Here is a 12,005-nt window from a genome sequence, read left to right on the forward strand (position 1 = left end):
GGAGGAAAGAGAAATAATTTTGGTATTAGGAATGGGCCAAAGCTACAGAATTCGGGTCAGGGTTCAGGCCAGGCAGGCGCAGATTTTGGTCTAGGGGCTTATCCTTGTTCTGTGTTTGCTGATGGGACACCCGGCCCTGTGTTTGCACTTGTTTTTCTGATAGATCAACGGTCCCAGAGATCACCTATCTCTAAATAAAATACAGCACACAAGCAGCACATAAACAGCTCTCCAGCTGCAGGAAAGAACTGACACACATCTAAAGTCACAACAAAGCCTTTGCCTCCCACATACCCTTTCCTCACTACTTTTTTTAAACCAGCCAGAAACAAACAGCGAGTGCGGCACATCCCAGAGAGACGGAGGAGCGAGCATCCGATGCTTTGCTAGCTGCTGTGTCATCGCGTAGGGAGGCTGCTTCTGAAGAAACCGAATTACCCTACATAAAGAGCATTCACTAAAAGAATCTCCTTTCCCTTAGAGGACCAGCAAGATCACATTATTTCCTGAAAATACTTTTTTTTTCCCCTACTTTTTTTTTTTTTTCCATCTATACTTGACAGAAGAGTAATACTGTCTGGGTATTTGCCTTCACTAACCATGGCAGGTAATTTCTGTCATAGCTTGAGAATTCCTTTGAACCTGCTATTTGCATTTGGGATAAAGCATCAGATGGACATTTCCCATGGGATACAGACCGCTTGCTGTCCGGTAGAGGCAACCGTCATTCTTAAGTACATTAGCAAGAGGGAAGCAAAAGATCTCTCCGTGCCGAATGCATTGCATTAACAGCAAGTTTCCACTAGTGCTGAAGAACTGTGCCCTTAATATAAGTGCTCAGTAACCACCAGCCCTGCTGTTTGAGGAGCACTCTGAACTGTATAGAAGGCTTGCGGGAAAAGAACCTCCATTAGTACCCATTATGCTGTGATTTATGTTATGGGCTTAAAATAGCAAAATTAAACAGTTCTATTTAATCTACAGTCTAAAAAAAAGGCACAAAGACTTTGTGAAAAAAATTGTAACTGTTCAGATTACATTTTCAAGAACTTCAACAGAGCGTTGCTTTGATTCGCCAGCTTTGCTTGCTGGCAGGAGTGAAATTGAGACAATTTCACTGTCTGCGGAGGTAAAGAATACCCTTTTGGCAAGGCAAGTTTGCCAGCTCTATGCAAATGTTATTCAACAGAAGCAACTAAAACCTCTTGTGATTGCTTTAAAACATAACCTTTTTGGTCTGCAGCACATTGCACTTATCTGATAGATGATAGATAGGTGATGATAGAGTGGGTCTTAGGGCAAGACCAAATACAAAGAGCCCTTTTTAATCTGAACACAGGAATGAACTCTGTTCATGGCTACACAGTCTGCTTTCAATCAAACGATCATGAAATACATAAATACTATAAAATAAATACAATACATTCAGAGTTTTCGACATTGTAGAGAGCTTTAAGACTTTCCTAGCTCCCTGATGTAATGCATATAGAACATCCCCTTCTATACAGTGCACCCTCCACGTACCCATACCTCCGTTAAATGCAACATAGCTCAGACAACCCTCCTCTTTTGCCTGGATTCTCATCAGTCTCTGATTCTGTAAAACATTATATTGTTTCTTTAGGAAAAAAAAAATATTGCACTTTTAAAAATGCATAAAAATTGAACCGAGTTCCCATTAACTCCGCCACACAGTCTGTTATTTAAAATAATACTTTTCAAAAAAAAAAAATGTTTCTCTAGTTGTCTTGTGTTCTGCCTACGTTTACAGCACTCTCCATCAGGATATCCTCAGAACATTCTTCCTCAGCAAATTCCTTACAGTTTTGCCATCAGACGTTTGAAACAGCGTGAGCTATCTGAGATACACGCGGCTGGGAGTCACGGGTCTGTCCGCAGGTTCAGGATTTCATTGTACAAATGGGAACTACAATGACCAGAATAACCGTACAAGCTGCCGCTGCTATCAGGGCAGCTATCTTGCAAACCTTTGCTCTTCTGAACTCGGCTTCTTTGCGTTTTAATAAGGAATCATAGCCAGGAGTATAAATGTCTTCCATCCAGTATTCCAAGTTGTTTGGATTTAAAGATTCTTGAGTCTAAAAATTAAAAGGAAACAGTTGTTAATTGTCTGGGATCTGTCATTAATAAAATAAATAAATAAAGCAGATGTGCCTGAAGGCCTCCCAACCGTATCTGGGTCTGCTGTCAGGATAAAGTGGGTTATTGCCGCTTCTCACATCCCTTCGACTCCTGGTCCCGGTTCCATAAGGCTGACGAAAGTGGCAACAAAATACTGCAAAAAATAAACTCCTGCAACAGTATAATTCTGCTGCAAAATCCCTCACGTACCGCTGATTTGCCGGAAACTTCGTCATCTTGGATGGCATTTAAATAAAATCTCTTTAATCTGCTAGACAGCAGAGATGTCAGCAACTACCGGTCTGTTACTGCTTTTTAAATTATTAAAGCCTAGCTGATGGGAAGGGTTCTTAACGTATACTCCTCATGCACTACATTTTACAAAGCTAACCCTAATTTTGCTACCATAACTTGCTTGCAGGGTGCGATTGCCCAGCCCCATCCGGCACCCAGTCCCTCTGGATGGGCAGTTTGCAGACCCCCTCCGGAATGGCAACGCCTGGGGACACCAGCCCTTCGTTTCAGCATGGGAATACACAACCGCAGGCAGCAGGTGCTGAACACCCCGCGGAGGGGGGGGGTCTAGTTGGGTTTCCATGCAATCATCCAGGACAGAGTGATGCTCAGCTCCAAGCTCTCCTTCCAGCTCCATCTTCGGAAAATCACCTGGATGCATGATGCTGTCTCAGTTGCAGGGGCAGGAGGAGAAGGGGAACTGGACACCCGGCATATGATTTGGTACCACACATTACTGTGGACCATCTCCACAGATGAGGTCATTTAACCCCAATGGCACAATCTGTATTTCCACAGGAGGCAGTACTCTGCTCATCGCCAAAGTCTGAGTCTCTCTGGGTTGGAGGTGATTTTAAGAGTGTGCTTAAGAAATTAAAGACTTTGCCCTCCCATTCCACACAGGTAACAAAAAACAAAAAAAAAAGAAAGAAAAGAAAAAAGAAAGTGAAGGAAATCTGAATTGGTCAGAAAATCAAAGGCAACCTGGGGAACTTTTCTCAGTGTCTCCATCTGAACGTTTTTTGTTTTTTTTTTTTTATCTTTTAGTTTTTTCTTCCTTAGAATTTGAGCTCTTCAAGCTTTGCATTTCCACCTTGCCTGTTTTTTTCTCTTCATCCTTTCTGTTAGGGAAAATGGGGGTAAAATGGGGGAAACCCAAACACTAGGCACTATATTGCACTTACCAGCAGAAAGGAATAAAGCAGAAAGAACATTCTGAAAAATGACAGCTTTTCTTTGAAGCTGTCTCCTGTGTCTGGGGCTCCAAAAGGCCATTTCTTTAAAAAAATGAAAAAGATTGCACAGAAAAATGTTCCAGTGAGAATACCCTAACACACACCGTGTCTGTGCTCGTAATGGACCTGATCCAAAGCTCATTGGACTCCACACAAAGAAACTCCAGCTGACTTGAGAGGGATTTGGGTAAGCCTTTAATTGGCTAATTCAGATTTTGTGGCCACGAGCTACTGGCTGAAACCTTGCTTTGCCTGAAAGCAGTGTTTGCTTTGTGTACAGAACTACTACAAGAAGTGATTTTATAGCTACCCCAGAAATAAACAATTAAAATTGAGCAACGGTTTTATGATCATTTAATCGAGATCTCTATGATAGCGCTAGTAGGCTGAAACAGAGACCGTCAGCCGAGTCTGAGATTGTACCATTCGGGCTCTGAATGACCTATTCCAGCCTTCCGAAAAAAAATCAGCAACCTCATCTCTAAAGGCATCAGAAAATGGCCTGACAACGTTTCGTCCCAGTGGATCATCATACACAGAGCAAGGCAATGAGATCTCACACAGACCCCACACCTGGGACAAACTTTGGCCTGACTCGTTTTGCAATGTCTTTTTTAAAGGAAAACCCAGCAGACTTTTCAAGTGCCAGGAGAAATTTTAAATAAACAAAGGTAGAAAAACCCCAAAGGCAGCCATGCTATGCCGCAAGGAAATTACAGTTTTGGACTTCTCTGCCGTGGTATTGACCTTTTAACTACTTCAGAAGGAAGATGCATTATTAAAAAGGCCCATTACTGTTAATCAGCTTCCTTTCCCATTTCATTGCCAGATGTAGGAATGTTCATTAAAGCATAATGTATTTACTTTCAGTTCTAATAAACTTAATCACTGGGAAAAAAAACCACTCATCAGCCTGTGTCTATTTTTTAAGTTTGTCAGTAAGCTCTATTATAAAGTCTAGACATGGGCTTTGCGGAGTAGATGCAATTCTGACAGTCCTTTTGGAGGGAGAGAATCAAACCAGTAAAGTTTTATCACCTTTATCCTAAAGATAAATGACGGCAATAAGCTGATTTCTCTGGTTTGCTCACAGTCGCGCAGAGCTGCTTACAGGGAACAAAACGGCCTTACGAGGAGCAGATGGAGAACACTTCTCCCAGGGGAGCCCTGCTTCCAAATACCACCTCCCTTGTTGCCTCCGCGCAGCAGGTAAGGGATGCTTTGCGACCGCCTGCTGCAGAGGAACTTCTTTCAGCCTATCCCTACTCTAGCATACAGTCTGCAATGCCAGGATTAGGAATTTAGTAAGCCCTCTAATGCTTTTTAAGTCCCAAAAAGCAGCAGGCAGCTGAGGCAAGATGCAGCCTGGCCCCTGTGCTACCTGGTATCTCTCCAAGTGCACTTTAGCCACAGCAAGGAGCAAGGGCTGGTGAGGATAGGGAAGTTTGAATGAGCCGAGCCAGGAGGTGAATTTGTTGCGCACAAATTCCTGCACAAACGCTCGTGGGAGTTGCACTACAACACTGTGTAGGTGATGGTTTTAGTTCCAAACCAGCTAACGCGGGGTCCTGAGGCATGGAAGTACTCCTTGGGCTATGCAAGTCTTTCTCGCAGGATCCTGATGCTCTACTAGGTCTTAGTCTGATGGGTTTGGAGCTGGGTTAGGTACCTCAGCACTGAGCCATCAAGAGCTGATGTGGAGCCGCAAGTCTCAGGCTCTTGCATGCCACGTTCCCCGGCAGACAAGCTTTGGAGACAAGCAGGCTCCCTGCTTGAGTATGGCTGCACCGCACAGACCGCTGATCACAGAGCCGTGTTAGCGTGACGCTGATAAGCCCCGAGCTGTAGGTCAGTGTACCCCAACTGCTGCCAAGCCTGTAGCTAGCTGAGGCAGCTTGCTCTGCTCCGGGGCATGCACGCACGTGCAAGGAGCCCGAAATGCCTGAGGTCAGCACCATTCCCCCCACTGGCTCTGCATGCTGCTGTATAAATGCATATGAACGATACACAGTGATCTGTGCATTAGTATGGATTTCATTATGTGATGCATTCTGTGTTTCATGACCAAATACGGCAACATTTGTTTGGTCTTTACACATTTTGGATGGCATTCTTCATCCTTCCTCTTTAAACCTGTGCTCAGGTATCTTCCTTCCTAGAAGGTGTCTTGTATTTATCAGGCTAGACAGGGTATCCAACGTGGGCACTCAGTCCTGGGTCTGGGCAGCCCATTATGTATCAGGACTGTGATTTCAAATACACCACATTTTGAGAAAATTTAAATCCAAAATTTGGATTTGTCTCCCAGTAACTTGCTCTGCTCTGCCTGTTGCAGAAGAGCCTGTACACTTCCAAGCTGAACTAAAATGCAAACGAGACAGACCATTAGCTGATCTGCTCTTCACATGACTCTGGTTTCCAACGGCCATTTCAAAGCTGCAACGGTGATGTGTTTCAAAAACAGTCACGGTATTGAGCGTCTTCTACAAGTATTTTGTGTCTCATGTTCCTAGCAAAATGGAAAAAGCCCTAACGCTTAAATTCTCTGTGAACAATTCAGACAGAACGAGAATAGAAGAAAAAGCAGCAATGCCAGCTTCTGCACCACTCTGCCTTGCTGCAGTTAGGGACCGGTTCATCTCTGCATCCCTTTACCCCTAAACTCTTCTTTAGAGCTACTAACACCACGATGGCTTAGCAGAGACCTCTCCACTGCAGAATAAGCTTGAGAGCACCAACCTGTCAAGGATCACCATTCAGCAATCAAACATCCACATTTTTCTTTGTCCCTGGCCAGGATGGATAGGGATCAGGAAGATTAGAGGCTCAACACTGCCTAGCTCCCCTTCCTGAGCTATCCAAATCCCTTCTTAAATGCATATTCTGGCAACATCCATTCGCAATCAAGCCATTCAAATTAAACAAATGGGACTCACTTGTAGATCCAATGCTGCAATCTTGCCTTTATCCCCCGAATTCCTCGTGTATTCCTCTATGGTCCATGACGGCTGGGCGCGTTTCACTTCAGCCAGCTCTGTCAACCTCATGTCTGTGTAGAGCGGGTTGCTTTTCATGTGTGACTTGAGTGATGCAGGGTAGGGATGAGGACTAAAGACTTGTTCAATCAAGAAAGCATCTTTTGGTTGCTTAGAGAGTCTATGTGGCTGTGGGATTTCATATTGCCTGTCTGCCTGCAATAGGGTTCAAAAGAATTTGAGAGAAGAAACAAGACTATGAGGGGGTTAAACACAGAGGACAGAGATATTCCTTTCAGACTCACCATACGATATTGCTTAAGCCATGGTAAGAAAAGTACCAGCTAGGACAAAGGTTTTGGATGGCCTTAATCCATTTGCCAACCCCCTTCTCACAGCCAGACCAAAGAGGTGTTTTACAGACACAACTCCTTGTTCACCACAACATGAACACAAAGCTGATTCAACAGAGGAAATTTAGGTTTTGTACTGTTTACAGGTTACAAAGCTATTCTGAAAATGGCCCTGACATCCAAAAAAGCCTAGCTGATCTGGAAAAGCGAAGAGCCCCATGTAGGCTTCCAGATTTCTGTTTCCAGATCAAATCTTAACATGAGGAAGTCTCATGGGAAGCCCCCAGGTAGCACCCCCTTAACACCGCACCATCCACAGTACCAATCCAGTGTCAGCCACGGTCTACTGCAGGAGTGAGGAAGGGACCTTCAAAGCCAGCATTTCATCCTGGGCAGATCAATGTACAGAAAAGCCAAGGTCTGGGCTTACTAAGGTTAACCGTCTTCCCCTTCTGCAACCTGCTAATGACCCATGCTAAGGACCCCCAACCCTCTCCACCATCCATGAAGCAGAAACAAATGCCCACGCCATGCACAGTTTCAACTGAGCAGCAACCAGAGCCCAGCACAAGGACGGCCACGATAGCTGTGCAATCTGTGAAGATGGCAGTGGGCAGCTGTTGGGAGAGATGGGCAGAGTTTTTCTGAGTGACCAAAACAAGACCACAGCTATGCTGCATTTCCTCAGCGGGAGGTTTAAGACTCATGTAAATGACCGTGAAAGCCAGATATAGAGAACATAACTACAGTTTGCATTTCACGGTACACGTACAAGGATTCTTTTCTTGAGGGATTTGAATCCATGAATCTATTTGGTTGCCTTTTAAATATGCACATACTTCTCTGATAAAAGCTGTCACAATGCAATTTCAAAATATCCCTTTTAAAAAAACCACTAGAGAATTTCAATTTTCCTCACGCCCTTTTCACCAAATTAATTACCCGGCTTCCTTATATCGCCACTGATGATGAAGAATACCATCATCTTCCGAAGATCTCACCCACATTACCCCCCCTCCCTTCTCAAAAAAGCAAAGTGCTTCTAAGGAACAACTTGACCATATTGCAGCTGCCAAGCAAGAACATATAGGTTCAAAATTACTCAATTATGATAACAATAAAGACAGGCATATATGGCAGGGCAAAGTATTGTCATACCCTGAGGCTTGTGATGACTACGGAAGACATTCATAACTGGATTATTTTTAAGTGTTTATTATGTGAGTTAAAGTTGAAATTACCTCTTTAGATTTCCTGTGCCAGTCCTTATTTTCTCCTCCATCTCTCTCTTTCATCTCCTCTTCCGTAATGCCAACTTGGTTGGTGTAAGTAATAGCTCTCCAGTCTCGGGGAGAGTTTGAAATACTTGCTATTTTGGATTCAGTTGCACTGTTTTCCTCTGTTAATGATCTTGATGACCTCCTAGTAAACAAACTCTTTTTTAAGGCTTTTACTCGAAGACTCTCACTATTACTTCCACTGGCGTCTGAACAGCACCATTCTGGATTATTCTCTAGTTTGCCTCCATGAGGAGTATTGTGGCACTGAAATATCTGCGGGGAGTTACTCTCATCTGATGCGGCCTCACTTGTCAAAGAATTGAGATCTATTTGGACGCTGACCTTCTCTGGCTGCTGAATTTTTTGATCTAACTTGCTCAATTTTCCCAGGACTTGGGAGATTTCTTCTCGGACACCTGAGAGAGATTCCAGTTTCTTCTCTATTTCGCCAATCCTCAAAACTAATTTGCAGACACTCGTTTTCAGTTCATCATCTGCGTTGCTGATGTCTGCCCGGACCACTTTATCCAATTTGTTACAGGCACTCCCGTTGGGGATTTTAGTCAAGTTGTGCTCAGGTGAGCTCTCACAGTCTGATTTATGCACCTGAGACAAGGAACCGGTGCTGTTGTAGCACGAAGACTGCATCACTCCCGTCGACCCGCTGATACTCATGTCATCCAAAAAGCGGAAAATGTCACTGATGTCATCGCTCACGATTTCAGAGTCATCATCCGACTGCTTAAGAGAGTGCCGCTCTCCATACTTGGCTTGGCCCGCCGCACACAAATCCTTGCATTTCTTGTGGTCCAGAACTTGCTGCTCTGTTTGTGTCCCAACACTTGTGGTCCTGTCAATGCTTAAGATCTGAACAGAAGTACAATTAATGCTTTTATCCTTAAACTTTTTGACTGGCTCGTGTTTCTCCACATCTAGAATGGAAGGAATTTCCTTGGGTTTATGCCCATTTGGTTTCACAGCGTAGTTTGCCTGCATAATTGGTTGCTGATCCTTCGCGTTTAGGTAGGACTGATGCCTGTCAGCTGAAGGAAAGTTTGGAGATGGGTTGTTCGAACTCTGGTATCGCAGCTTCTCTTCAGACTGCTTCCTATTAAAAAATGATCGTTCAAAGTCAGGTACCTCCTCGGTATTTAAACTCCAGCTTTTAGCTGGCCAGGCAGTTTGCTTGGTTGGCTTTCCAGTCCACTTCTTGGTGTCCTGAGGCCCGAGAATAGTAGTTGGGCCAAAATACGTTGAAGCTTGAAGATCATCTAAACTTTCATGCTTCACTCGCCTTTTGTCTGGTATAGGAGAATAAACTGGATTCAGGTACTGGCTGCTGTACGGCATTTCAAAGCTGTGGTTGAAGAAAGCCTGCTTAGAGCTTTCTTTCCTGTTCTGAGGCTCCCTGTGTCCATCTTCTGGCTTTTTGTTGGACGGTATTAAGTTGGGAGATATTGTAATCAGATTATGAAAATCTTCTTTGAATATATTTCTTTTCTGGACACACGACTGCATCACAAATGGCTCGTCGTTTGAAATGAAGGTTTCTTTTATGCCTGCACTTATAGGCAAGGAGTCCTGGTCTGAAATAGATTCATTTTCAATGTTCATGGGGAAGTACGTACTCTGCATCTCGCACGGTGGAGACGTGGCGATGGAGTAGGACGCCAGCGCCTGCAGCCTGTCCAGAGAGGCAGCCCGGCCCTTCATCTCCTTATTAACGCCGAGTAAAAAGTTGGGTTCTGACGAGGGAACAAACTGCTGACAGTCTTTGCAGTCCATCTTTCTGCATTTTGAAGACCTTCTGACTGGAAAGCCCCGGTTAAAATCCTGGTCGTTCAGCTCACAGTTGGGCACGCAGTCTGCCATATTGCAGATTTCCGTGTCAGATCTACAGGACTCGAAGGACTCTTTCTTCTTCACTTTCTGCTTTGCAACTGGAAGTTTCTCCTTGGCCACTCCCCCATTCATTTGTATGAGGTTGAATATTGTTACTATATCTGCTGCAACCATGATTTTCTTTGATTGCTGATTGTTTACAGTGCATCTCATTTTGTCTTTGAACAAAGTCGCTGGGAAATTAGGATCCAGGCAAGCGGTGTAAAACAGCACGCTTCTGAGCTTGGCCAACTGGGATAAATCAAACCTCGCACACAGGGACTTGCAGAGGTCCTGGTAAGAAACGGTATTCTGCTTTGTGTCCAGCTCCTCCAAAATCTTCACCAGGAAGAGCGAGGATTCCTGGTTGGACTCCATGGCTTAAGCGTATTTTGTTGTTTAGCCTGGAAACTGTGTTCCACTTCTACAGCAACACACAACAGCAAACAAAAAAGACTGTAAGTCACCCCCTGATAATATTCAGGACCTTGTAATTCAGCCACAGATGGGACCTGACTCCCTGGCCATGCAGTCAAGGGCTTGCTTGTATAACCCATCCTCATGTTTCTGAACTCCAGGCTGTGATCTTAGCATCGATGAAATCAATACGTAAATGGAATCAGGATTTCATCCAAGGAGGCTCATTTATGTCAGTGTCTACTAAAGCGAGCAAGGAATAAACAGCAGAAGCTCTGAAGGGGCTGAACTAATGGCAGATATACAATCACAGCCTGCTTGCTACAGGGCTTTCACAGAATTTCTTACCAACTTGTGAGAGGTTGAAAGTACAGACACGTCAAATTGTTTGGCAATAATTCTAGCCCTAGCCTAACCAGAGATGATCTACTACACCATGACAACCCCAGCTGTTTTCGTATCTGACTGCAAATGGCTCTGAGGAAGATTTCCTGAGAATAAACTTCTGACGTGTTTTTAGAAGTTATCTGAGCACATAATTACCATCTTGCTTATTTTAAAACATTATTTTGTCCTCTTCTCTGAATTATCTCCTCTGGATATCATGACACTTCTTCCAGAAATACCTTTTCCTAAGTTTATGGTTCAGGAATGGAAAAGCTGCCTGGTTCCATGCGAAAAATCTGTGAGATCCCCATTTCAGCTGTAAAGTGCAATATTTAGAAAAGAGCAGAAAGAGTTAAACAAAAAAAAAAAATCCCACTGAATCTTGAAACCAATCCAGCAGATGCTAGAGGGCTGGCTGCCAATCAGGGTGTATTTGAAGACTGAGAAATATCAAGGACAGAGAACATCCTCTTCAGTGATGTGCTCCCAGAGAAACCCGGGGAGTGCAGCTCCATTCACCAGCCCGAAATGATAGGGCAGAGGTGGAGAGCGAAGGCTGCACATTCATGTGGATAACAAGAATAGCTCGAACAAGCACAGCTAATGCTAGCAAACATCTTGGGAACGATATAAACCCCTGTGCTTTCAGAGTTGAAACCAACCTCTAGCTATTACGGATTAGGAAAGGGTGTTGATGGGGGGCAGATTATTTTTCATCTGCCTACTGTGAATATCCTTGTCGGTGTCTCTGCAGTTGGCTACTAGGAGAGACAGAGCACGGGATGATGCGGTCTGCCAATTCCTACGTTTGGTCACTTTGTCTTTGTTGTTCTTGCTGATAGGAGTGACAAAAATATTTTCCCTTCCCCAAAAAGGCATTGTATCTTCCCCCATTCACTCCCACCCTTAGATGACCCCTGGAACCAGCCTCTCCATCTGCATCAAGTGCAGAATATCCACCCACATGGCAAAGCACAAAACTCAGGCTCGCAAGGTTTCTTATTACTCATTTAAAAAGTCACCTCCCAGCCAAAAACCTCAGGGGTCCTGAGCACCACTCCAGGAACAGGGGGCTCCTGTTCCTTCTCTTGTAGCCTTTCACCTTGCCCTGACATTACACACTGGCGATCGCTATCAGTGTCAGAAGCCAGCATACATCAGCTTTCGTAGCAAACACCACAGTAGCATCTTCCAGAGGGAAAAAAGAAAACCACCGGGCTGCCCATAAGAATATGAAACAGGTCTCCATACGGACTTGGCTGTTCATTTAAGGAGTATCTTTCTACTGCGTACGATCAGAGGTTGAGCAGCAGCAACGTG

At 44.3% G+C, this 12,005-nt stretch overlaps 1 protein-coding gene across 1 annotated transcript; it reads right to left on the reverse strand.

Moving 5' to 3' along the window:
- Window positions 1–666: 666 nt before the first annotated feature.
- On the reverse strand, window positions 667–10,307 carry KIAA1024 (KIAA1024 ortholog). Its single transcript, XM_009276557.2, has 3 exons — window positions 7,962–10,307; window positions 6,329–6,583; window positions 667–2,099 (listed from the first exon to the last, which is right to left on the reverse strand). Exons 1-3 carry the CDS (start codon window positions 10,257–10,259, stop codon window positions 1,902–1,904), a joined length of 2,751 nt encoding a protein of 916 aa, XP_009274832.1. The 5' UTR covers window positions 10,260–10,307; the 3' UTR covers window positions 667–1,901.
- Between the last annotated feature and the right edge of the window lie 1,698 nt (window positions 10,308–12,005).

The sequence above is a fragment of the Aptenodytes forsteri genome, unplaced genomic scaffold (genome assembly GCF_000699145.1).
Source record: "Aptenodytes forsteri isolate BGI_AS27 unplaced genomic scaffold, ASM69914v1 Scaffold1, whole genome shotgun sequence".
Lineage (NCBI taxonomy): Eukaryota > Metazoa > Chordata > Aves > Sphenisciformes > Spheniscidae > Aptenodytes > Aptenodytes forsteri.